The 26234-nt window shown below is 43.5% G+C and overlaps 1 protein-coding gene and 1 long non-coding RNA gene across 2 annotated transcripts in view; one reads left to right on the top strand and one right to left on the bottom strand.

Moving 5' to 3' along the window:
- The window catches only part of MAPK11 (mitogen-activated protein kinase 11), a 52069-nt gene that overhangs the window by 14245 nt on the left and 11590 nt on the right, over nucleotides 1–26234 (top strand). Inside the window, exons 2-8 of the mRNA XM_081927873.1 lie at nucleotides 14978–15107; nucleotides 15343–15401; nucleotides 17418–17529; nucleotides 18183–18212; nucleotides 18351–18398; nucleotides 23921–24035; nucleotides 24327–24398. Coding sequence (XP_081783999.1) covers nucleotides 14978–15107; nucleotides 15343–15401; nucleotides 17418–17529; nucleotides 18183–18212; nucleotides 18351–18398; nucleotides 23921–24035; nucleotides 24327–24398 — 566 coding nt within the window. The remainder of the gene's footprint in view (nucleotides 1–14977; nucleotides 15108–15342; nucleotides 15402–17417; nucleotides 17530–18182; nucleotides 18213–18350; nucleotides 18399–23920; nucleotides 24036–24326; nucleotides 24399–26234) is intronic.
- On the bottom strand, nucleotides 25180–26214 carry LOC309379080. The gene is made up of 2 exons (XR_014172353.1): nucleotides 25547–26214; nucleotides 25180–25458 (listed from the first exon to the last, which is right to left on the bottom strand). It is a non-coding gene; the product is annotated as an uncharacterized lncRNA (long non-coding RNA).

Consider the following 26234-nt stretch of genomic DNA (forward strand, 5'->3'; position numbering starts at 1 on the left):
CCACAAATATGCATGCCAACCAAAACTATTGTCATATCCTTCCAGATCAAGAATGTCTGTGTCTTCAAGAAGTAGCCATTGCTTCAACCAGCAAAATGCTGCTGATTCATAATAAAGTCTTAAGTCTGGCAGTGCAAAGCCCCCTCTATCTTTTGCATCGGTTAAAATCTTAAATTTTATTCTGGGCTTTTTGCCCTGCCAGACAAATTTAGATATATCTTTCTGCCACCTCTTGAAACAGTCCATTTTGTCTAGAATCTGTAGCGTCTGAAATAAAAACAGCATTCTTGGCAATACATTCATCTTGATAACAGCAATTCGGCCTAACAAGGAAAGTTTCAACCTAGACCATATGTCTAAATCTTTCTTGACTTCTGTCCAACATTTTTCATAGTTGTCTTTAAATAGGTTCACATTTTTTGATGTCAGATTTACCCCCAGGTACTTAACCTTTTTTTCTATTTCCAACCCAGTTTCACTTTGAAACCTATCTTTCTCCTCTTTTGTTAGGTTTTTTTCCAGCACCTTTGTTTTCTGTTTGTTCAATTTAAATCCTGCGACCTGGCCGAATATCTCCATTAATTCTAAAACTCTTTTTGTACTAGCTTCTGGCTGTTGCAAAGTTAGCACTAAATCATCTGCAAATGCCCTTAACTTATATTGTTTGGATCCGACCTGTATTCCTTTTACCAGCTGGTCCTTCCTAATCATGTTTAATAGAACCTCCAGGACCGATATAAACAGTAAAGGGGATATAGGGCATCCCTGTCGTGTACCTTTCTCTATTGGTATCTCATCCATTACCACATTGTTCACAATTAATTTCGCTCTTTGTTCAGAATATATTGCACCTATACCGTTTTCGAACCCTTGGCCTACCCCCATCCCCTGGAGATTCTTTTTCATAAATTTCCAAGAAATATTGTCAAAGGCCTTCTCCGCGTCCACAAAGATCAGAACTGCCTTCCTATTAATGTCCACCTCTAGCATCTCTAAAATATCTATAATGTTCCTCACATTTTCTGACATATGTCTCCCTGGGAGAAAGCCTGTTTGGTTCTTATGAATCTCCTCCATCAAAACTCTCTTAAATCTTTTTGCTAAAACATCTGCAAAAATTTTATAATCCACATTCAAGAGTGATATAGGGCGGTAGTTCTTAACTTGATGTTTCTCAGCTTCTGTCTTCGGTATAAGTGAGATAAATGCGTCTTTCCACGATTCAGGAGCCTTTTTCCCCTCTAATATCTGGTTACATACTTCCTTCAATGGCTGTATTAGCCATTCTTTAAGATCTTTGTAGTATTTTGCAGTCAAACCATCTGGTCCTGGTGATTTCCCCAATTTCGTATTCTGGATGGCACCCTCTATTTCTTGTTCTGTGATTTTTTCATTCAAAATCCTTTTATTTTGTTCTGAAATCTTTGATAGTCCATATTTTTTGATGAATTCTTCTATTTCTTGTTCATTTATAGGCCCTTGTGCATAAAGTTTTTTGAAGAAACTTTGAAAACAGTTACTTATTTCATTTGGTTTGTTGATAATTTTCCCATCTATTTCCAGGGATGTCACCGTATTTAATTTTTGCCTCTTTTTCAGTTGCCATGACAGCAGTTTCCCACATTTATCTGCCGATTCAAATGTCCTTTGTCTCATTTGCTTTATCTTCCATTCTATTTCCTGATTCATCAATTCCATATATTGGGTCTGATGGTACTTTATTTCTCTTAAAATCTCATGAGACTTCGGCTTAGATCTCAGTTTCTTTTCTCCTTCCTTTATCTGGTTCAAAATCTTTTCCTTCTTTTCATTTTGTTTCTTCCTTTTTATAGAATTTTGCTGAATTAGGAATCCACGCATCACGGCCTTACTTGCGTCCCATACTATTCTTTTTTCAACCTCAGTTCTCAAATTTATCTCAAAGTAATCCTTCAATATTTTTTGGGCCTTATGATAAATTTCTTCATCTCTAAATAGGGTGTCATTCATTCTCCATCTGAAGGTTCCAGCTGTTGTTAATTTCATTTCCATCTTGACTGCATTATGGTCGGAGCAGGTTTTTGTGCAGATTTCTGTTTTTTTCACTCTTGGTGCCAGACTGCTAGAAATCCAAATTTGATCAATTCTGGTCCAGGTCATTTTTGCTTCCGAGAAGAAAGTTCCCTCTCTTTCCAGAGGGTTCCTAGTTCTCCCGATGTCGATCAAGTCCATGGTGTCAGTGAGTTCGAAAAAGGTCTTTGGTAGTCTCCCATCCTTGGATATTACTTCTCTTTGTGCCTTTTCCATGTTTGTGGAGACAACTCCGTTAAAATCTCCCATCATTATAATTTTAAGATCCATAAAGTCCATTAAGGTCTCATGCAACTTCTTGAAAAACTCTGCCTTCCCCTCATTGGGTGCATAAACTCCAACAATTAAGGTCTTTTCTCCTTGTATTTGAATTTCTACTGCCAGGTATCTTCCTTCATCATCTTTAAAGATCATTTTTGGTTCCCATTTTTCTTTGGCATAAATCACCACCCCTCTTTTCTTAACTTTGTCCGAGGAAACAAATTCCAGTCCTAATCTCTTATTTAAATAATGTTTGATGTTTTGTTGTGTTTTTAGTATTCTGTTGGGAGCTTCCCAGAGTGGCTGGGGCCACCCAATCAGATGGGCAGCATACAAATAATCAAATTATTTTTATTAATTGCTTGAAAGTCTTCACATGGAAAACAGGCGAAGGAGGTTTATGTTACCTGACATTACGACTGCCACAGCAGCCAACTCATATAATAGACAGGGGCAGCCCATCCACCGCCACCATGCCCCGCCCCCCAGCACACTGCCGTGCCCACCACCATTTCTGCCGCAGGAATGCCCTGGCTCTTGCCAAAGCCTGGGGGAATTGGGGAGTGCTTCAAAGTGTTGTTGCTCAGCTTCGCCCCCCAAGGGCGAGGGAAACTTGAGTGGCAATGTTGTATGTGGGAATTTGGAGCAAGAGCCAGGGTATTCTGTAAAGCATTGCCTCCCTGTCGCCGCCAGCAGCAGAAGCGATCGGGCCATTTCTTGTACTTCTGCCGCCTGAGGTGAGTGCGTCACCCTGCCTCATGGATGGGCCAGCTCTGATAATAGCGTTTCCTTGCAAAACAATTTGATAGTGTTGTTGTTGTTGTTGTTACATGCTCTCAGAGATTGGAATATCTGGGAAACAGATGTTTGAGCCTCAGTGATTTTGGCCTCTCCATTAGCTAATTGAAAAACAACCTTCTCTCTGTTTATTTGTGTTATTTGGATGAATTGTCTGATATGGATGTAACAGATCAGCAACAATTAAACCGGGAGCTTGCACTGTCACTTTAAAGGCAGCTAAGGGGCAGTTTCAACCTAGCAATTTGAAAGCACATCAAAGTGCATGTAGATAAATAGGTTCCGCTCCGGCGGGAAGGTAAACAGCTTTTCCGTGTGCTGCTCTGGTTCTCCAGAAGCGGCTTAGTCATGCTGGCCACATGACCCGGAAGCTGTACGCCGGCTCCCTTGGCCAGTAAAGCGAGATGAGCACCGCAACCCCAGAGTCGGTCACGACTGGACCTAATGGTCAGGGGTCCTTTTACCTTAAGGGGCAGTTGGCTTTACATCAGGGGTCGGCCACCTTTTGGGGCCTGTGGGCACTTTTGCAAGGCAGGGGAACTATGGCTTAGTGAACATGCTCTGCGTGTTGAAAGCCCCAGCTTTGAATCACTGAGGTATCTCAAGTTATCTCAAGATTGAGTTTGAGCAAGAGGGCTGAGGAAGGCTTCTGTCTGAGAACCCAGACAGATGCTCTTCATCAGAGTATTCAGCACTGAGCTAAATGGACCAACACTCTGACTTTGATTAAAGACGCATCAAATGTTCGGCCCCAAATATATGAAAGGTTGCTTCCTTCCCTGTGTATTTTCTTGGCTGTTAAGATTGGCAGTGGGGTCATTTCTCGGTAGTCCCGCTGCCCTCAGAGGTTTGGGGTGTGTGCGACTGCCTGAGAGAGGGGGCTTCTCTGTGGTAGCCCCTAAGCTCTGGGATTCCCTCCCCACAGCAGTGTGTCTGGGACCTTCATTGTGAGATGATGATGCACCTCTGTACTTTGCCTTTGACACGTGACAGAGCTATCTTATCACCCACCCTGTTCTCTTCATTGTAATCTGTTTTAATTGTTTTTAATGCTGTGGTTTTTAAATGGTTGCAACCCATCCTGGGACCTTATAGTGAAGGGTGGATAAGAAATCTAATAAACAGCAACAATAACAAGCAGTAATGTTCACATGACAGCCTTGGAGAGGCTAAGAGCGGCTTCTTTTCTACTTGAGGAACACAGTGCGTCCAGGATTATATGCATAACTTTGGTGTGTGAAGGCTGTGGTTTTCTTTAGCTCCCTTCCTTGTCTTCTTTTTAATTAGGAGGGTTACTGCCATGAGGCTTTGTGTCACATTTTCCGTATTGTTTGCAACTGCCCAATTTCCCTTCAGGACAAAACTTACCAGATAACCCTAGTTAAATGCTTAACCCTTGTGTTACACTTTGCTCACTTACATAATGCAAATTTACAGAGTTGGGGGGGTTGAGCTGGGAAGGGGGGGAATAGTGTGTTGCCATGAGAGCAGTCTTGTTCTATTTCAATCTTCTTCGGATACTTCAAAGATGGGGAACCTGTGGCTCTCCAAATGTTGCTGAATTGTTGTTGTTTAGTCGTTTAGTCGTCTCCGACTCTTCACGACCCCATGGACCAGAGCACGCCAGGCACTCCTGTCTTCCACTGCCTCCCGCAGTTTGGTCAAACTCATGCTGGTAGCTTCGAGAACACTGTCCAACCATCTCATCCTCTGTCATCCCCTTCTCCTTGTGCCCTCCATCTTTCCCAACATCAGGGTCTTTTCCAGGAAGTCTTCTCTTCTCATGAGGTGGCCGAAGTATTGGAGTCTCAGCTTCAGGATCTGTCCTTCCAGTGAGCACTCAGGGCTGATTTCCTTAAGAATGGATAGGTTTGATCTTCTTGCAGACCATGGGACTCTCAAGAGTCTCCTCCAGCACCATAATTCAAAAGCATCCATTCTTCGGCGATCAGCCTTCTTTATGGTCCAGCTCTCACTTCTATACATCACTACTGGGAAAACCATAGCTTTTACTATACGGACCTTTGTTGGCAAGGTGATGTCTCTGCTTTTTAAGATTACAATGCCCATAATCCCTGAACATTGGCCATGCTGGGTTGTAGCCAATTCTACTTGGAGAAGACCCATTGAATTTAACGGCTCTGGCTAATTTTCATCCATTAATTTTACAGTGGACCCTCCGGATACAAACTTAATTCATCCCCGGGGTCCATTTGCACCCTGAAAATAACATAAATAGAGTTGCACTTCTGCACATGGGCGTGGAGGGATTGAGCATTTCTGCACATGCATGCACAGCAAACCCTGGAAGTATACACTTCCGGGTTTGCTGTAGCCGTAACCCAAAGAGTCCGTATCCAGAGGGATATGTAAGTAGAGGTACAACTGTAATGGGTTTACTGCAAAATTTAGTTGGAAACAACCTGCTGGCTGGGACTGATGGGAGTTGGAGTCCAAAAGTGTTTCTGGAGGGTCACAGATTCCCTTTTCCTGAGCTACTGGATTATTTTAGCTTTAGGTTTCTTTGGCTATTTGAGCCCATTGCCATTACTTTACTGATAAAAGCATTGCAAGCAATCCTATGCATTGGGTTCAGTGCAACATCAGTTTCATAATCTGTCTTATGACGACAGTCTGTTTGTCATTTTAGCATTGTCATCCCTTAAAACAAGGATGAAACTTTGTAGTAACTTTGTAAGTTGCTTCATTCCACCACCACCCAACTCAGGAATTAATAAATATTTATTCTGCTCTTCCTCTCTAAGGAGACCAGAGTGCTGTATACTAAAACCAGTAAAACAATATGAAATTGCACATATCCAGTATCCGTTTCACATTTCTCTGAGTGTAGCTGGTGTGTTGCATGATATAGTAGGCAAATACCACTTCCTCTTTGTGTCACATCAGATAAAGAAGCAGTTGTGAAAGGGATAATTAATGTTAAAAGAAATAGTAACAACAGCTTTTAACCCTTAGGCTCCTTAGAAATAAGCCTTTGCAATTTCTAGGAGAAAAGCCAGAGTTAATAGTCTTATTCTGGCCAGAACGTCTGCCTTCAAAACTGTTTTTTTAGATGAGTTTGCATTCTTTATTTGCTGACTTCCACGTTCCTCTCTGAGTAGAAAGAGATTTGCCTGCAGTGGATCAGAGTGGACTGAAACATCTGCAAATATTACAAGTTTGAGACTCTGCACAAACAATTGGGTTTGTTACTAGGACTGCCAAACCGTTAAGGATGTTTTAAATCTGATTATCTGACTTTTAGGGATGTGGGTGGCGCTGTGGTCTAAACCACCGAGCCTAGGGCTTGCCGATCAGAAGGTCGGCAGTTCGCATCCCCGCGACGGGGTGAGCTCCCATTGTTCGGTCCCAGCTCCTGCCCACCTAGCAGTTCAAAAGCACGTCAAAGTGCAAGTAGATAAATAGGAATGTTCTGGCAGGAAGTTAAACAGTGTTTCCGTACGCTGCTCTGGTTTGCCGGAAGTGGCTTAGTCATGCTGGCTACATGATCCGGAAGTTGTCTGTAGACAAATGCTGGCTCCCTCAGCCTATAGAGCGAGATGAGCGCGCAACCCCAGAGTCCACAACTTTTTTTAAAAAAGTAATATTTATTGAAGTTTCAAAAAATTACAAAAATAGGAAAAAATAATAAAACAAAAAAATACAAAATACAGAAAAATAAAAACAATTAAAAACAAATCAATTTTTCCATATCTTATCTTTCATTTACTTGTTTCCTTGACCTCCTCACACCTCCCTTTTTTGTATTCTAGTTCAGTTAGTTAATTCAGCAAATCCTTTCCATCTTTGTTTTTATCTTAATAATTTATCTTAATATATTGTAACTTTACATTCTCACCTGTTAACAACCCATTTTTACATACTCCTTTGTAACATTACTGCTAAAACCACATAACTTCATTCCAGCACCCTTCTAACATTCCTTAATTTTACAATGTTTCTGTAAATAGTCTTTAAATTTCTTCCAACCTTCTTCTACCGACTCTTCTCCCTGGTCTTGGATTCTGCCAGTCATTTCCGTCCAGAGTCCACAACTGGACCTAACGGTCAGGGGTACCTTTACCTTTACCATTTTTATCTTACTTTTAACTGACGAACCAGTCAATTAATAGTCACATACTATATACTCTGGGACGCGGGTAGCGCTGTGGGTAAAACCTCAGCGCCTAGGACTTGCCGATCGCATGGTCGGCGGTTCGAATCCCCGCGGCGGGTGAGCTCCTGTCGTTCGGTCCCAGCTCCTGCCCACCTAGCAGTTCGAAAGCACCCTTAAGTGCAAGTAGATAAATAGGTACCGCTGTAAAGCGGGAAGGTAAACGACGTTTCCGTGTGCTGCTCTGGTGCCGGTTCGCTGGAGCAGCTTCATCATGCTGGCCACGTGACCCGGAAGTGTCTGCGGACAGCTCTGGCTCCCGGCCTATAGAGTGAGATGAGCGCACAACCCTAGAGTCTGTCAAGACTGGCCCGTACGGGCAGGGGTACCTTTACCTTTACTATATACTCCAGGGACAAATCAGTGTTTTAGGTCTGCCGTTCAGTGTTGCTCATCACTTTTCTTGGAACTTAAATGAGATGTTTAAATTCAATTTTCTTCCTTCTTTATTTTATGGACCTTCCTTCAACTGTTCATTGCTGTGGCTACTTATTTAGACAGCAAGGCATCAGAAACAGCTACAATGACAACCATAGTAAGGAGCGGAATATTTAAAGCTGCAATCTCATGCACATTAGAACTACTTTAATTGGAGTAACCCCTATTACACTCAGTAGGATTCGTCTACATGTAAATATGCATATGATCAGACTGCGTGTGAGAGCTTTCATTTGCTTCTCATTAAAAGTGTGCTGATCTTTGTGAAATTCATTGCAAAAAGTGAAAGGGTTCTTGTATTTGTGAGAGTTGCTGTTGCTAGGAGCTACCATATAAGTATAAACAATGAGATTGCAAGATAGCATGAGCAGGTAAAACACCCAACCCTTTTCTCTATTTCCAGCCCTTAAAAAACCCAGGATGTACTGCTTAGTGCTCCACCTGCAGTCCAATGCAGATTTACTTGCAAGCAGAGTGGCTATGTGTCCTACTTAACAGAGGGCAGCCTTCTACTAGAATAGCTGTCAAAGGACAGTCCTCTCTTTGAAGGCAACCTCAGTTTGGAAACTGCCCAGTCAAATCATTAGAAGGGAGATCAGGAACCTTGAAATTGTCCAACATTTAGTATCAGGACAGGCATGCAGGACAATACACATTAGTCTTCCCATTCTACAGTGGTACCTCGGGTTACAGACGCCTCAGGTTACAAATGCTTCAGGTTACAGACTCCGCTAACCCAGAAATAGTACCTCGGGTTAAGAACTTTGCTTCAGGATGAGAACAGAAATCGCAGCATGGCGGCAGCGGGAGGCCCCATTAGCTTAAGTGGTACCTCAGGTTAAGAACAGTTTCAGGTCCAGAACAAATTAAGTTCTTAACTGTATTTCTGAATTTTCCTCTGCGTGTTTTGCCTTCAATTCTTCTTCTTCTTCGGGTAATGGGTGGTGAGGTACTGGTATTTCTTCACTTTTAGTGATGTATAAGTGGGCACCTTACCTGAGATTAATTCCCATTTTTAAAAAGGTAAAGGACCCCTGACAGTTATGTCCAGTCACAGACGACTCTGGGGTTGCGGCGCTCATCTTGCTTTACAGGCCGAGGGAGCCAGCGTTTGTCCACAGACAGTTTTTCTGAGTCATGTGGCCAGCATGACTAAGCCGCTTCTGGCGAAACCAGATCACGCACGGAAACGCCATTTACCTTCCCACCAGAGTGGTACCTACTTATCTACTTGCACTTTTTGGCATGCTTTCGAACTGCTAGGTTGGCAGGAGCTGGGACCGAACAATAGGAGCTCACCCCGTTGTGGGACTTCAAACTGCCGACCTTCCAATCGGCAGGCCCAAGAGTCTCAGTGGTTTAGACCACAGCGCCACCCGCGTCCCATTACTTCCAAGTAAATATGACTAAGGATAATGTTGTTTGACCCAACTATGAGGGAGAGGAAGCGGAACGGGACAAAACAATTATTTCACAACTCCAGGTTAACTCTGTGGCAGTGGGATGGATGCAGAAGGATTCCCCCTCCCACTGGGCTAGAGGGGGAAAATGAGTGGGATTCCTTCCAGACAGTAGTGGTTGGTAGGGCAGCAGTGCTTGCCTGACTTCCCATCACCAAAGCATGTTCTTCTTCATGGAGAGCACTTGTTGCGGTGGGGGCAGACAAGACACTCCAAAGCTGTGGGGCGGGCTAATTGATCATTGGCCACTGTTGTGATTGGGCTTCCCTTGTTGTTGGGATGAAGTTAATGCTGCCATTCTGTGATTGACAGCCAGAAATGTTAAAACTCCCTGCATGAAGCCTAGAGCTTCCTCTTTTCGCTCCGTGCATCGGATTGCCCATCCCCCCTCCCTATATTTAGGGTTGTTTGCGTTGACCTTGCTATGCCTGTCATGGGGTTGTCTGCTCTTGGGGCAGGGGCCCAGTAGGAATTTTGTCCATCTGGCTGATTGGCTGGTGCCATTTGGTTTTTGCCTACTGCGTAGCAAATCATCACAACTTGTAAGGTTGCAGTTAGGCATTAGTTTAGGGTTTGGTTGGTTGAGGGGCATGGATTGGCTGTGCCTGCCCCTCTAATGCTGCTGCTGCAAGGAATACAGGGGCTAACCATTGCTTTTGTCCGAACGCTGTCAAGGGGCTAGGGCCATGCAAGAGCCCCTGGTTGCATTTGGGGAGGGCTGAGGCCAGGTTCCCTGCTCCGTCGCTACCCCCAAATGTATTCCCCTTTTCTGACTTTCGCAGACTTGCGAAATGTCAGTCTGTACCCCACTGGGGGGCAGATAGTCGCAACCAATGCCTAAGCAACCACTCACATTTTTGTATTTTAATCAAGTTGTGGCCAAAAATTATGCCAAAAACCTTAAACAGAATTTCTGTGTGATGTGTGAGTTATTTGGGGTGGCTTGGGGACCTCGACACACAATGGACCAGGGATGAAATACTCTTGTTTCTGGTTATCCTGTTGTGGTCTGTTTGGTGAGAGAGGAACCACAACCACAGGCTGGAGATGTCATGCCAACGCCAGCCGCTCCGTGGCTCATTTCCTTGCTCAAACTAATAAAGGAGCAGAGTAGGAGCGCTCCGCCTTTGTGCGCACCAGCATGCAGCTGATATGCATATTTGCTTAACTATGATTTATGGCTTAGCATGCATTCAGATGCCACCATTACGTGGTCAAAATTAACATGGTTAAGGCAAGCCAAGGGGGAAATCTTGCAGTACAGATAGATTGGCAGAGTTTAAACCCCATGCTAGGCCTTTGTTCTCTTTTGTGCTTTCTAGCCAGAAAAGCCATTTATGCCTTCACATTTCATTTAAGATTATGAAAGATCATCTTACCCCTTATATGCCCAGTCAATCACTCCTCTCTGCAGGTGAGGGCCTCCCACAGATAACCCACTTTATCAGGAGTTCTGTTCTGCACAGAACCTTTTCATGTTCTGGCACCTACACTTTGGAATTCCCTCTCCTTCAGTATTAGGCAGACTTTGTCTATCCAGTGTGTATCTGCATTGGAACTGTGTTCAGATGTTTTATCGCTTATGCAGATGCCACCCTGGCCTCCTTTGGAAGGAAGCAGTGCCAGATTTACGTATAAGCTAAACAAGCTATAGCTTAGGGCCCCACGCTCTTGGGGGCCCAAAAAAAACTAAAAGGGGAAAAAAACCCTGGATATACATTTCCAAAATATAAGATAAAAAACAAATAAAATAAACAAATACATACAGCAACGGTGTTTTGTGTTGTGTAGGCTCCTATGATGTAAGTCATGGGCCCCGCCTGCTAGCCTGCTCCCTAAAATATCACTGGTTTACTCATTTCTATATATAGGGTGCCTACATTCTGCATGTGCAAATGGCTTTAGATACCTATTGGGTTAAGGTTACCAGATTTATTTCAATGAATCTGGGGTCCTTTTTAACTTCCTACTAAATAGATGGATTTTGTCAGGGGACTGATTTGTAAATCTGGGGACTGTCCCCGGGAAACGGGGACATCTGGTAACCGTAATTTGAAGGCATTCTGTGCACATAATAGGCCAGCTAGATAGTCAGCTAGATACATAGTGTTGTGGGCCAAAAATGGCTTATCTTCTGAGTTTACGCCAATAAAACTCAGAGACAAGAGGAGTTAGGAGTCCATTGTTGTTTATTGCTAGGCAATAGGTTACAGTCAAATTGTTTCACAAAACTGCAACCCTGCCCAAGGGTTGGGGCGGTGGTATTTATAACATTTCAAAAAAAGGATTTCAGTTTTCACCAATCATGTACATCATGACCTCATTGCATGTTTAATACACATGCGCAATAAGCGTTAGCAATTTCTGTTGATTCAGCTTTGATTCCCAGGGCTCTCTGTTAAAATACTAACTTCTGTTACATTGTGTTAGTATGCACGTTGGGAACCTGTGTTACTCGTATCCATTTGCACCATGTATCAACTTAGGTTCTAGCTTATGAACAGTATCTTTGTGATTCACATATTAGCTGTGCTTCTTCCCCAATGGGGGGGGGGGCGGCAACTTGCGAAAACCATCAGTTTCATAAAGCAACGGGTTACCATAACTTCTCTATTAGAAGCACACTCAAGGATTTATCGGGGTTCACATTATCCTATTTATTGTGGCTCTTTGAGCTGCCACCACCACAATAGGACAAACACCTTTGATATTTAGGCTGTGGGCTGTTAGGCTGCTGAACGGAAAATAATACAGTGGATGCTCGGGTTGCAAACATGATCCATGTGGGATGCACATTTGCAACCTGCAGCTGAGCTTCTGCACACGTGCGGGTGGTGATTTGGTGCTTCTGCACATGCGCAAAGCGCGATTTAGTCTTTTGCGCATGCGCGACCCCCCCAAACCCAGAAGTAACCCGTTCCGGTACTTCCGGGTTTCAGCGGGTCTGTAACCCAGAAAAACGCAACCTGAAGTGTCTGTAACCTGAGGTATGACTGTAACGTGCAACTGACTTTCAGGGTTGGTGTGTTGTGGAACAAGCACACAGAGTGCAATGAGATTGAGTGTTTGGGGGGGGGAGGATCAGTTAATTTCATTGTGCATAGGTTGTACATTGACAATACAGTGGTACCTCGGGTTAAGCACTTAATTCGTTCCAGAGGTCCGTTCTTAACCTGAAACTGTTCTTAACCTGAAGCACCACTTTAGCTAATGGGGCCTCCTGCTGCTGCTGCGCCGCCAAAGCACGATTTCTGTTCTCATCCTGAAGCAAAGTTCTTAACCCGAGGTACTATTTCTGGGTTAGCGGAGTCTGTAACCTGAAGCGTATGTAACCTGAAGCATATGTAACCCGAGGTACCACTGTAAAGGTATTATTATTATTATTATTATTTGTCTTTTGCGTAGGTAAGGCTGTGGTTGTGGGAATCATTACAGCAACATCTGCATCATAAGAAAAGGTGTTGTTCAGCTACCTGCTGATAGGAGAAGGGGGTTGACAAGAAAATGTTAAGGTTTTGAATCATCAAGGCCTACATTATCAAAGCCTCAAGCATTTATACTGAAGGTTTGTTTATTGTCAGTGGCGCCTAAGGCAACCTTTTATAGCCTTGTAAGCTGGTTGGCTTTAATTAACGATGCACATGAGAAGGCTGCATGCAGCATGCCACTGTTTCGCGGACGTAATTAACACTGGATACACCTAGACAGGGTGGCAGACTCCGTAATTAATAGAGGCTCCTGTCTGTTCACCAGGGGCCCAGAATCCAGATCTAAGTGCTCCCTATGGAGTCTTGATTTGGGGACCTGGGAGATAGGAAGCCAAATTAATGATGCTAATTCTCTGGGTGTTTGTCGTGGCAGATGGGAGCGACAGATATCACCTAGGGAGAATGCTTGCGGTAGGTCATCACAAGAAATACTTATTTGAGGAGTTTTCTGTAAAAGGTCGCTATGTTAAGATAATGAAAGAAATAAGTAAGTAAGAACCTTCCCCCCACAAATGACATTTGCTTATTTTGGAAATATATAGCCATCAAACAAGATATTCAGGTCCAGCCAATGAAAGAGAAACTGTAAGCTGCTCAGCAGACCTTAGTAGAATTGCTAGCTATCTCTTTATCTGTTTTGTTTCTCCAAGGTTGATCCTGTCAGCATCTGCAAAGGCCTGCTATTGTCCCAATAGCAGCTGGTTGTTTCCGGGTTTTTATCCGCTGGTGTGGTGAGGTTATTGATGTTGAAGTCTGTTACTCAGTTTGGTTAAGTTTATTATTGCCGTTTTCTGTTTTAGAAGTACAGAAGTGTCCTTGGTCCTGTTGATGCCAGTAGGGTTATATTTAGCAATGTCGTTCCCTGTTTCTGTCCCAGCATTCTCGTCTCAGTTTTTACTTGACCCGATGCAAGACTTGGGTGCAGATGTGCAGGTCTGGGTCAATTCGCCAGGCCATCATTTTGTTGTGATGCCATAACAAACACTGAACTGGAGCAACGACCCAGTTCACTTGCTTTGTTTACCTTAACAGCAGCCGACTAAAATAGTTTGTTGTTTGAATGTTTGCTTTTACTTCAGCAGCATGTTTGTTAATGGATCTTTAATGATAAATTTGTGTACAGTGTGGGGAACCCTGAATAATATTTGAAATTTGTTTTTTTTTCCTATATGAAAGGAATGAAGGATTATAATAACAGTTAAGTTCAAAAAGAAATAAATAAAATTGGCTTGGATATAGACTAAAGCAGCTCATATTTTTTCTGGGGGAGGACGCAGGGGTACGCATACCCCTAAACATTTTGTGAATCTTTGTACTTTTGTCCATTTACTGTATTTATTTCCCCCAATTTGAACTATAAAATGGTGATTTTCTTGAGAGTACCCCTAAACATTTTTAAGGGAAAAAAGCACTGGACTAAAGTATGCAAAACTTGCTACCAGGCCGTGTTCAAGGTGTTACTATTAGTATATAAAGCCTTTAACAACTTGGGGCCAGTTTACCAGCAATTAAAAAAAAAAAGGGAAAGGATCCCTGGATGGTTAAGTCCAGTCACAGGCGACTACGGGGTTGTGGTGCTCATCTCACTTTCAGGCTGAGGGAGCCAGCGTTTGTCCACAGACAGCTTTCTGGGTCATGCGGCCAGCAGGACTAAACTGCTTCTAGCACAATGGAACACCATGACAGAGCACATAGAAATGCCATTTACCTTCCCGCCGCAGCAGTACCTATTTATCTACTCACACTGGTGTGCTTTCAAACTGCTAGGTTGGCAGGAGCTGGCACAGAGCAATGGGAGCTCACCCCGTAGTGGAGATTTGAACTGCCGACCTTCCAATTGGCAAGCCCAAAAGGCTCAGTGGTTTGGACCACAGCTCCACCGATGTCACTTTACTCTACATATGCCCACTCAACCACTTTGATTGGTGGAATTGGCATTACCTCAGGTGCCACATCATACCTATTTGGCATTTGTAGGAACCTGATTGTTTAGTGTGGCAGCACCTGCACTTTGGAACTCCTTGCCTATTGAGCTCAAGCAGACGCCTTAACTCTACTCTTTTTGGCACCCGCTAAAAACATTCCTTTTTAGACAAGCCAGTGCTTAGAAAATTGAGGTAACTTTAATCTTTTGAATGTTTTAAAGTAGAGTTGTTACTTTTTTCTTGATTTTACTCTCTTTTGCAAACCGCTTTGAGTGTTTATTTGTTTGTTTACAAGTGATGTATAAATTTTATGAAATAAAATATAGTAAAATTCCTTTTCTTTTGCTTTTGGATTTGTTTCAGTTCAGCATATGATACCAAAACAAGGCAGAAGGTGGCAGTCAAGAAGCTTTCGAGACCTTTCCAGTCCCTTATTCACGCCAGAAGAACCTACCGGGAGCTTAGATTACTGAAGCACATGAAACACGAAAACGTGAGTGGAACAGGCTGTGCAAATTGCGAATAATGAGCTTGTAATTCATCTAATCATTTAGTTTTATTAAAATGTTCATCGGTTAGACACAACTGACTTTATTAGGTTTTGGCATACCTTATTCCGTGCTGGGATGCCATTATCCTTCGTTTTAGATTCGAAACTGGTAAGTAGAGATAGCTGTGCCTCATGCATTTCGTCAGATAAAATAAAAACCCCTCTTCTTCTATTTCAGGTTATAGGATTACTAGATGTTTTCACACCTGCGGCATCAATAGAAAATTTTAATGAAGTGTAAGTAAAATTTGACCTAAACTTGTTGGCAAGCTGCTAAGATAAAGGCCCAGCCCGAGTTATGCATGCCTAAGTCTTGTTTATTTCTATAGAAAGCATGTGCTCACCTGTCTTCTGCTGACCTCTGTAGGCCCTGAAAGCAGTAGCAGGCAGTGTTGGCGTTGTGGGGCTGCGTTGCTTCCCGCAGCCGGATTGTTTCAGTACAGTGGTACCTCCAGTTGCGAACAGGATCTGTTCCGGAGGTCCGGCCGCATCCCAAGGAATTTGCAACAAGAGGTTCTGTGCATGCGCGCACGGCGAAACCCAGAAAAATACTTCTGGGTTTGCTGCATTCATATCCCGAAGTTTACATATCCAGAGGGCTATGTAAGTGGAGGTATGACTATACAGTGGTACCTCTGGATGCAAACAGGATCCGTTCCAGAGCCCCATTCACATCCTGAGTAGAACGCAACCTGCGTGTGCGCGGGTCGCGATTCGGCACTTCTGCGCATGCACGTGACATCATTTTGAGTGTCTGCGCGAGCAGCAAAACCCAGAAGTAACGTGTTCCGTTACTTCCAGGTTGCTGTGGAGCGTAACCTGAAAACGCTCAAGCTGCAGCATATTTAACCTGAGGTATGACTGTATATGGGATGGAAAGGGGAAGGGCGAGGTAGCAGCAAGGTCAGCGCAGTGTAGTTGGGATGCTAAGGCATTTACACAGCACCAACCTCACCATCACCTCACCTCTCCACATTCCATGATGCTTCAGGAACTTGGCCTGTGGGAGGTCAGGTGAACAACACAGCCGCTCAGATGCCGCTGTTGTTCACTTCATCTGAACCAGGGCTGGAGAAGGTGCTGTTTAAAATGTACAGCAAGTACCTGCAGTGTGTGGTGTGTGTGTGTGTGTGTGTGTGTGCTTTGTATGGGACAAGAATGGGGAACCTTTGGATCTTGGGACCTCAAGTCCCACCCGTCCATTCAGCGTGGCCAGTTGCCAGGGATGATGGCAGTTGTTTTTCAACACCATCTTCAGGGCAACAGGCTTCCCATACTCCGTAGAGACAGAACTATTTACTGTGTCATAACAATGGTGACTAAAAACTGGTGCCTGAGCTCCCTCCCAGTCTTTTTCTTTTTGTGTTGTGTCTTTTAGATTGTAAGGGACGCGGGTGGTGCTGTGGGTAAAAGCCTCAGCGCCTAGGGCTTGCCGATCGAAAGGTCGGCGGTTCGAATCCCCGCGGCGGGGTGCGCTCCCGTCGTTCGGTCCCAGCGCCTGCCAACCTAGCAGTTCAAAAGCACCCCCGGGTGCAAGTAGATAAATAGGGACCGCTTTCTAGCGGGAAGGTAAACGGCGTTTCCGTGTGCAGCTCTGGCTCGCCAGAGCAGCGATGTCACGCTGGCCACGTGACCCGGAAGTGTCTTCGGACAGCGCTGGCCCCTGGCCTCTTGAGTGAGATGGGCGCACAACCCCAGAGTCTGGCAAGACTGGCCCGTACGGGCAGGGGTACCTTTACCTTTACCTTTACCTTTTAGATTGTAAGCCTGAGGGCAGGGGGCAGGGACTATTGATCTTTGTAAGATGCTCTAGGTAGGAGCCTCCTTCTCTAAAGCATGGAGCGTAACTGCTTTAAATGAATAAACATAGGATATTGATCTCTTGTCTGTACGTTATCTAGTGCTTGTTTATTTATTTAAATTTATTTGTTTATTTTGGGGAAGTATGTTCCCCCATGCTACTGTACTGTGGTAGGAGCCAAAGTTTGCTTCCTCCCGTGGGAAGAGTCAGAGGAAGGAAGCGCTGGGTGCGCTCCTGCAATTCCAGAAACCCTACGCTGAGTTCAGTTTCCCTTAGCCACAGTTTGTGACAACCGAGTCTTCATATTTTTCCCATTCCTCAATCTTGTGACCATATAAAATGCATGAAAGACCCATTTTTACTAGTGTCTGGAAGCACTGCTTTCAGTGCCTCACCACGATATCGGGGGGGGGAAAAGACTTGGATGTCATCTGAATGCTTTGTATTTACAGGTATCTTGTCACAAATTTAATGGGTGCTGACCTGAATAACATTGTGAAGTGCCAGAAACTGACAGACGACCATATACAGTTTCTTATATATCAGTTACTTCGAGGGCTTAAGGTAAAACCTATGGAGGGAGGGTAAAAAAAACATACTTGAGCTGTAACACAGGATGAAACATCTCTTAAGATAATGCCTGCTGCTCATGTTACTTGTATGTTCTTATTATGTATTGGGTAAGCACTCATAGGTTTCCCCATACCTGCTTGTGCTTAAAACAACATTTTAACCCCTAGTTAATTGATTTGATCAACCTGTTCAGTTAACCAAAATATTGGTTAAACACTGCAAGCTCAATGTGCCACACAGATGTCAGCAGTGCTGAAATCATAATTCGTGGATTAATGGGATTTGTAAGTTCCTCTATAATTGGCACATATGTTTAAGTTTTGCTGCTTTAGCGACAGGAGAAATGATAGTGAAGGAGTCCTGGTGTCAGAGGCAAACTATGTTACAAACAGTGTGTCTGGAAGGGCCTTTAAACTCACAAAAATTACAGATTGAATTGCAAAGCAGCCTTTCTTATTGGTGGGCTTGCTCCTTACGTACATCACTGAACATTTGCCACATAGGTGGGAATACAGGCTAACCTTTATCTCTTTGTACTGTAGAATAAAAACACCTGTCTGAGTGGATGACAGCTAATAGCTATCATTGATCACTTGCGTTTGACTTTCTTGTCTGACCTCACCTATTTTCTTTTTATTTAACAGTATATTCATTCGGCTGGAATCATTCACCGGGTACGTTGCACTGGGGATATAATGCACTGTGAGCACATCATTGGTTTGGCTTGTTGCTCTGATATAGTTGCAAGACTGTTTTCACCTCATTTGTTTTAGCCCTGTTTTAATGCTCTTAACTTTTTTGTTCTGATGCAGGACCTGAAGCCTAGTAACCTAGCTGTCAATGAAGACTGTGAATTAAGGGTAGGATTCATGCTATTTTGATTATTTCGGTACGTTTTGAACCAAGACTAACACAAGAGTGGTGCCTGTTGTCATGCCAGCATCTGTTATTAATGGTTGTTCTGGTAAAAAACTAAATTGTAAACCTGACCAATTTAAAACTGATCAGAAAGCTCTCTGAATACATGAGCAACTATAGAAATTTTGGTCCTTTCTTTAGGGCAGTATTTCTACAGTAACTGCTCAAAAGAAGTGTTGCATCCATTTCAGGCCCTGGATAACTAGGTGAAATAGTAGGTGCTGCAGATATCAAGCAACTACTTGCAGTTTGGAACTAGGATTTTAAAAAGGAAGATGTGTATTAACTAACAGTGCAGTCTTTATTCTCCTCTGAAATAAGTCCTGTTCAATGGGGTTTACTCCCAGATAATTTGAATTTAGGATTACAGGCTAAACTGTTACATAGTAATGAACACACCAACAGAGTGCGACCATCTCTGAGTCTAACTTGACAGTTTATAAGACCTTATTGTTTGTACTGGTGTTGCCCTATTAGGGCTGCAGGTGGCGCTGTGGTCTAAACCACTGAGCTTCTAGGGCTTGCCGATCAGAAGGTTGGCGGTTCGAATCTGCACAACGGGGTGAGCTGGTGAGCTCCCATTGCTCTATCCCAGCTGCTGCCAGCCTAGCAGTTCAAAAGCACACCAGTGCAAGTAGATAAATAGGTACCGCTGTGGCGGGAAGGTAAAGAGCATTCCTGTGCACTCTAGTTTCCATCGCAGTGTTCCGTTGTGCCAGAAGCCGCTTAGTCATGCTGGCCACATGGCCTGGAAAGCTGTCTGTGGACAAACGCCGGCTCCCTTGGCCTGAAAGCGAGATGAGCACCGCATCCCCGTAGTTGCCTTTGAGTGGACTGAACCGTCCAGGGCTCCTTTACCTTTTACCTTTTTAGATGCTCCTATTTCTGATTTTTTTCAAGTTAACATCTCATCCTACATTGAGAAATCCTGGTTAATTATATTTATATCCTACTTTTCGTTCTGTAAAGCGAGAGAAGACATCTTCTATTTATTTATACATTGTAGATTTTTTAATTTGCTCTATCCCAATCAGTGATAAGAAGAAATGCAAACATAAAATTGTTCATGTAGTGTTCAAAGCAGCAGCTGACAATGTCCATTGAGTAGTTATTACTCCACCTACTGTTGCAACGCAGCATGAGAAATGGTCTCACAGCCACCAGAATTGTGTGCAGAGCATGTGGAGAGGAATGCTATCCTTGAAATACCCTCCTGCTATGGGGACCTTATCCTGGATGGAATCTATATTATGAAGCAACCTGCAGACCACTGCTGAAAAATCAAAATGATCAAAACAATAGAGGAATCCCCTTCCTATTAAACTGAAATATACAAAAACTCCCCTGACAAAGCCAGAGGAAACACCAGCAAAAGTCTATCTTAAAAAACCCCTTCTACACTGTTTTCAGAAGCTGTTCTTAATAATTCATCCTGATTTGTTGAAGGGCGGGATATAAATATCCAAAGAAATACAAATATTAAAGTTCTGGATTTAGTGACTTCGGAAGAAAGTTCTCTTAACTGTGGAGCATCTACCAAACACATCCTTACTTGGTAATAATCGCTTTTTGTGAATCTTTGGGATATCAGTGAGATATAAAAAAAGGTGATGTCTTCTAACATATGAGCCAGTTGAGTCTCATTTGGCCCAAGTTTCATTTCATTTGCTGGCTATTCATTTTGTGTGTGTGTAAAATGCAAATTTATTTTATCTCAAAAATAAATTATTAGCTCATGGGGAGGGGGAATGAAAGCATGCTGGTCTGTTTTGGGGATGCAGACCAATTTTTACCTAATTAGTAATTGTTTTGCTGTATCCCTTATTCTTATTTGTGAGGTAAGCTCTGTATATCTTTATATGCCTGTTGCCTACCCCCCCAAAAAACCCCGTCCTCATATGTTCTGCTTCTGACGCCCAATTTTTCCACCAAAAATTAGAGCACAGAGAATATGTATAAGGCCATCTTGTGATGAATGGGATGGATTGTGCCTGCTGCTCAACCCTGTGCAGATGAGCACTGCCTCAGGCGGTTTATAAACATGGGCGTAACCAGGCCTTTTTTTTCAGCTGGAACTCGCTGGAACTCAGTTCCGGCACCTCTCAGGTGGGTGCCATTGAACAAGAGTTCCATTGTGAGTTCCAGCACCCCTTTTTCTAGAAACGTATGAATGGGAGTAACCGTATTGAATTCTGTGACTTGAAAATAGCTATGACTACACATGGCTCACTCATTTTGCAGGGGAGGTCAAGAAAGAAAGAAACCATTTGGAAACCATATGAAAGCAGACGGTGTCTTGTCCCTCCCCCTTCTTTCTCAGCTGTTGTAAGGGTTTCCACACTTCTTAAAAATCACTCAAATACCTTCAGAGATCCAAACCCAGTCCTTTCGGCAGCTGATGGATTGCAGCCCTTTATGCCATTTCAGGAGTGCCTCATAATTAATGCCAACATTCCAAATTAGTGAGGAACTGATCACAAATCATGCTGGAGATGGAGGTTTATCCGTGGCAGGCACATACCGATCTGCCTTTCAAGCTGGCAGATATGGGTTTAAGCGACACCGCGGGATGCAGTGAACTCCCCAGAACCACCTCGGGTGCATTTCCAGGAATTTTACCTCATACATCCTGGCTTTCCTCTGCCCAAACAGCTGTACTGGCCCAGAGTCCAGCGGAGCTCAACCATCATGAGTCATGACGTCAGCCAGAAACCTACTTGAAAACATTTGAATTGGCGTCAGTTGGTTTATGGGATGCACTTTTCAAAGTATTTAGATGTTCCCGAATCCTTTCAGTCAGAGTACACTTCCTGAACGTTGAAGTCTAATTGAATGGTAATTGACTTTGTGGATTATCCAAGTGCTCTTGAAAGTATGACCCAATCTCTCTGTGTAATGGTTATTTTTGTACTGTGTGTTTAAAAATAAATAAATTAGAAGAAGCTTTGAATTAATAGAAAATGCTTTTATTTTCATCCCAGATCCGCAACAGCTGTCCAGAGAATTAATGAACTTCCGTGAGCATAAGGCTCGATGGGACTATACTATAATATGAGGGAGGGCCTTACAATCTGATCTTGCTGCTGCAATGCATTAAAATGTTTAGGTTGATACCTATACCTTGGACAACACAGTTTTCCAGTGAATGTAAATCGGTATGGCAGGAAGATATTTAGGATGAATTTTTTTTACATCAAGCCATTGTCTTAAAGACGTCGGTCTCTACGTCACGACATGCTCAAGTCACAGGTCTTTTGAATTATGCCCTTAATATTCATGGAATATTTTAATGAGGCAGATAAAAAGCAAAATTAAGCCTGGCACAGTGAATTCATTACTGATTAGCTTTCTGGATCAAGTATCCTCAAAAGATCCCAAGTCAAAGAAACAATGATTCAAGCCTCTGCATCTATAACTAAGACATACAAAACAGATGTTTTTACCTGGTGGCACTTTTGTCCTCGTTTCACAGTCAAAGAAAGGAAATAATCCATGAATGACCTTGTAATGATCTTTAAAGCCCTAAACGGCCTCACTCCAGTATACCCGAAGGAGCATCTGCAGCTCCATCATTCAGCCCGGACACTGAGGTCCAGAGCCGAGGGCCTTCTGGCAGTTCCCTCACTCTGAGAAGCGAAGTTACAGGGAACCAGGCAGAGGGCCTTCTCAGTAGTGGCAGAATGCCCTCCCACCAGATGTCAAGGAAATAAACAACTATCTGACTTTTAGAATACATTTGAAGGCAGCCCTGTTTAGGGAAGCTTTTAATATCTGAAGGACTATTGCATTTTAATATTTGGTTGGAAGCCGCCCAGAGTGGCTATATATAATAGACAAACAATAGGAAAAGAGAAATCTTACAAAGATTTTATTGATCATTGATTTTATATCCTGCCCTTCCTCTCCAACAAGCCCAGGGCGGCAAACAGATACACAATTTAGGAAGGGGGAGGGAAGCATTCTAAAGCATTGTAAAAGCAATTACAATTAAAAGCCTCTAGTTACAGTTAGAAACATTCTTCCACCCTGTGATCTTGGGGCTGCCAGGAGCAGCATTCTTCAGCCACCAAATGCCTGGGTGAACAGGAATGTTTTCAGATTCCTCCTGAAAGTTAATAATGGTTAGAAACCGGCACACCTCGCTAATACTGGGTTACTCTGAGAAATAGCAGTTTATGAGAAATTACCGTATTTTTCGCCCTATAGGGTGCACTTTTCCCCCTCCAAAAATGAAGGTGAAATCTGTGTACGTCCTATGGTTCACACCGACCCCTCTCGCTCTCCAGGCTTCAGGAAGCTATCAGCAAGCCTGGGGAGCCCCCGGGAGTTCCCGCAGGGCTCCCTAGGCTGCAGATAGCAGCCTGCTGCCCGGAGCGCGGGGCGCGCTGAAGCCACGGCTGGGGGGGGGGAAAAATATATATTTTTTCTTTATTCCCCCCCCAAAAAAACTAGGTGCGTCCTATAGGGCGAAAAATACGGTATAATCAAAATAATGGATACAGAGCATCACCTTCTGGTTTGTGCTGCCTGATTTTATGTGCATGCTTTGTGTCACTGGCTGTCACACCCTGGGAGAAAAAGGTTGCCCTCAGGAAGGACCATAGCTCAGTGACTGAGTACAGTACATGCTGTCTATGTAAAGGAGACCCAGAGAGCTGCTCCCATCAGAGTAGACTAGACTGAGATAGATGGATCAATAGTCTGAGCAGATATGAGGCAATTTCCTATATACCTAAATCCAGGGACACCTTCCTTTATGCTTTCGGTTAGGACAGGCATAGGCAAACTCCGGCCCTCCAGATGTTTTGGGACTACAACTCCCATCATCCCTAGCTAACAGGACCAGTGGTCAGGGATGATGGGAATTGTAGTTCCAAATCATCTGGGGGGCCGGCGTTTCCCTATGGACTCTGCAGTTTTGATTGACTGATGTGTGAATCCTGAACTTGCTTCTGCCTCTCTAGCACCCTCCCAAAATATACCAAATATTCCCCTTCACCACTGTCACTGATCTGCCAAGCTCTGTGTGTCAGTATAAATGCTCAGTTTTCTAGATGACCTCGTAGTTGATTCATACTGACTTTAGGCCTCTTCTGACCAGCGAAGGAAAGAGAAACTAGCCAAAGGAGTCAACAGCCTAGAAAGAGCCTAGGTGTTCCTCCTCACTTCTGGCTTCCAGTAAGAAGTGGCGGGGTTGCATGATTATCTAGCAACATCACAAATTATTTTTTTCCTCCAAATGATCCCGCTGTTTTCTATGATACACCTCAAGTTGGTTGCAGGAGAATCTGTCTGGGTAGTAGAGAGAAAGCAGGAAATCTCTAATTGTTATATCTGTGGGTTAAATATGGACCAGCTGTTTCTGTTGTTGGCTTAGATGAGTCATGAGAGCCAGAATAAAGATAGGCTTGACCATTTATATAATAAAAATAATGGGAATTTCCTTCTTATTCTTATTCTGTAGATTTTAGACTTTGGCTTAGCCCGGCAAACGGATGATGAAATGACAGGTTATGTAGCAACACGGTGGTACAGAGCCCCGGAAATCATGTTGAATTGGATGCACTATAATCAAACAGGTAAGATGGAGGGGGGGGCGGGAATCTCCTTGTGTTGTGCTGTGAAATATGTACCTTAAGGCATTGCTTCCCAAACTTAGGTCTCTAGCTGTTTTTGGACCACAACTCCCATCATCCCTAGCTAACAGGACCAGTGGTCAGGGATGATGGGAACTGTAGTCCAAAAACAGCTGGAGACCCAAGTTTGGGAAACACTGCCTTAAGGGCTTGGATGGGAATACCTTTGTCATGCAGAATCTCCCCAACCCGGCAAGAAAGCCCCTTCTGATTGGTTGTTTTGTGTTTTGGCAGTTGACATTTGGTCTGTTGGATGCATCATGGCGGAGCTTCTGAAAGGGAAGGCCCTTTTCCCTGGAAACGACTGTATCCTTCTCCCTACAAGTGCAAATATACTCTGGGTCTCGCATTGCTGGTGCCACAGATATGCTTTCAAAGCAGCGTTAGCCGTTTAACAAAAAAAAATAAATGGTACAACAAACATATTAGTAATCATTAAAGTGACTGGTTTTTTTCCTCCACAGCTGGACGCGATAATGGTCATAAAGAGTAACAAACGTTGTGTCCTTAAGCCACAGTAGGCTGCCTAAAATCTTTGCTTTTCTACGCTCCATTTAAATAATGAACCAGATACAAAAACAGCTTGAAAAAGACGGTGGTTGCTGGGCTGGAGAACAGACATGCTGAAAAGATTCATAGCTCCCTTGGAAAACACAGGGTATCGGCCCAGAATGGCTGGGGGAAATAATACAATTATATATATATATAAATTATTATCCCTCTCTCATTTAGCAGCACCCAGGACTATCAGAAGACGATCTGTTCTTTTCCTGTTTTGGAGCATATTGAAAGCAACCCGTTTGGGAATTTCAACACTGGTACCAACCAACATGGGTGGGGTGATGCATCCCAGGTGCCGAGTTCAGTTTTGAATACAGATTCCATAGGCTTACATCCTGTGTCCATCGTTGTTTGGTGACTCATGTTGGAAGCATCACTTCCAGCAAGGTAACCATAGGAACTGGGCAGGCAGGTACCTTTATAAGGAGATGGATTTGCAGACAACAAGACCCTGGGGAAACCTTCCCCACTGCAATTATTAATGGCACTGTTAGAGACTGAGTGATACAAGAGATGATGGCTTTGGTCCCAAAGACCATGGGTGGATAAGGGCTCTCCTTATTAATTTGTGAAGAGGAAAGGGACAGTATGTACTCACTGAAAACAAGGGCTTTACCTTTCAAAGCCAACACTAGGAACTGTGCACACTCCTAGTGCTTGGACTACTGTCATAATAAACCACGCTCTGTAGGCTTAGAAGTGTGAAGGCTTTCAGCTTTGGCGGAATGGATAGTTGGGTGATTCCTTTTTTCTTCTAGAGCAGCCTTTCTCAACCTGTGAGTCCCCAGATGTTGTTGAAGTGCAACTCCCATCACCCCTAGCTAGCAAGGTCAGAGCTCAGGGATGATGGGAGTTGTAGTCCAACAACATCTGGGAACCCACAGGTTGAGAACCGCTGTTCTAGAGAGTTGCTAATATATATAACACAGAGAGAGAGAAAGAGAGAGAGAGAGTGTTGTACCTTGGAAGTCGAACGGAATCCGTTCAACTGCCAAAACATTCGAAAACCAAATCCTGGCTTCTGATAGGCTGCAGGAAGCTTCTGCAGCCAATCAGAAGTTGCAAAAGCCCTGTCAGACATTTGGGTTCCAAAGAATGTTCAGAAACTGGAACAATCACTTCCAGCTTTGTAGCGTTCGGGAGTCAAAACGTCCCGAGTTCCAGGGTGTTTGGGAGCCAAGGTACAACTGTATGGGTAGGCTGTGATATATGTTGATATACCCATACAATGACAAGCTTTGTTCGGTATTTGGTGACGGATCACACTCTAACAACCAAATCTGAGATTTCTACTAAACTCTCTTATCATTTCCTAAAACGACCAATGGATCATTCAGCTAATATAGCCGAGCACTTAAAGACATATACTGTATAACTCTGTTTCAGTTGCCATTGTCTGGTGAAGAATAAGATTGCACTGTGTCTGCAAAGAGCTTTATGGCATAAGGAAAGTCTACTTCTCTAAACTTCCACCGTTAGATAACGGAGTAGATTAAGCAGAGGTTGGACACAGGTTTGGCAATTTATGTAAGCAAGTGGCTCATCTGCTATTTCCCCACGTTTCCTGTAGCTTTCTTAAAT

The sequence above is a fragment of the Podarcis melisellensis genome, assembly GCF_964234715.1.
Source record: "Podarcis melisellensis genome assembly, chromosome: 10".
NCBI classification, from domain to species: domain Eukaryota; kingdom Metazoa; phylum Chordata; class Lepidosauria; order Squamata; family Lacertidae; genus Podarcis; species Podarcis melisellensis.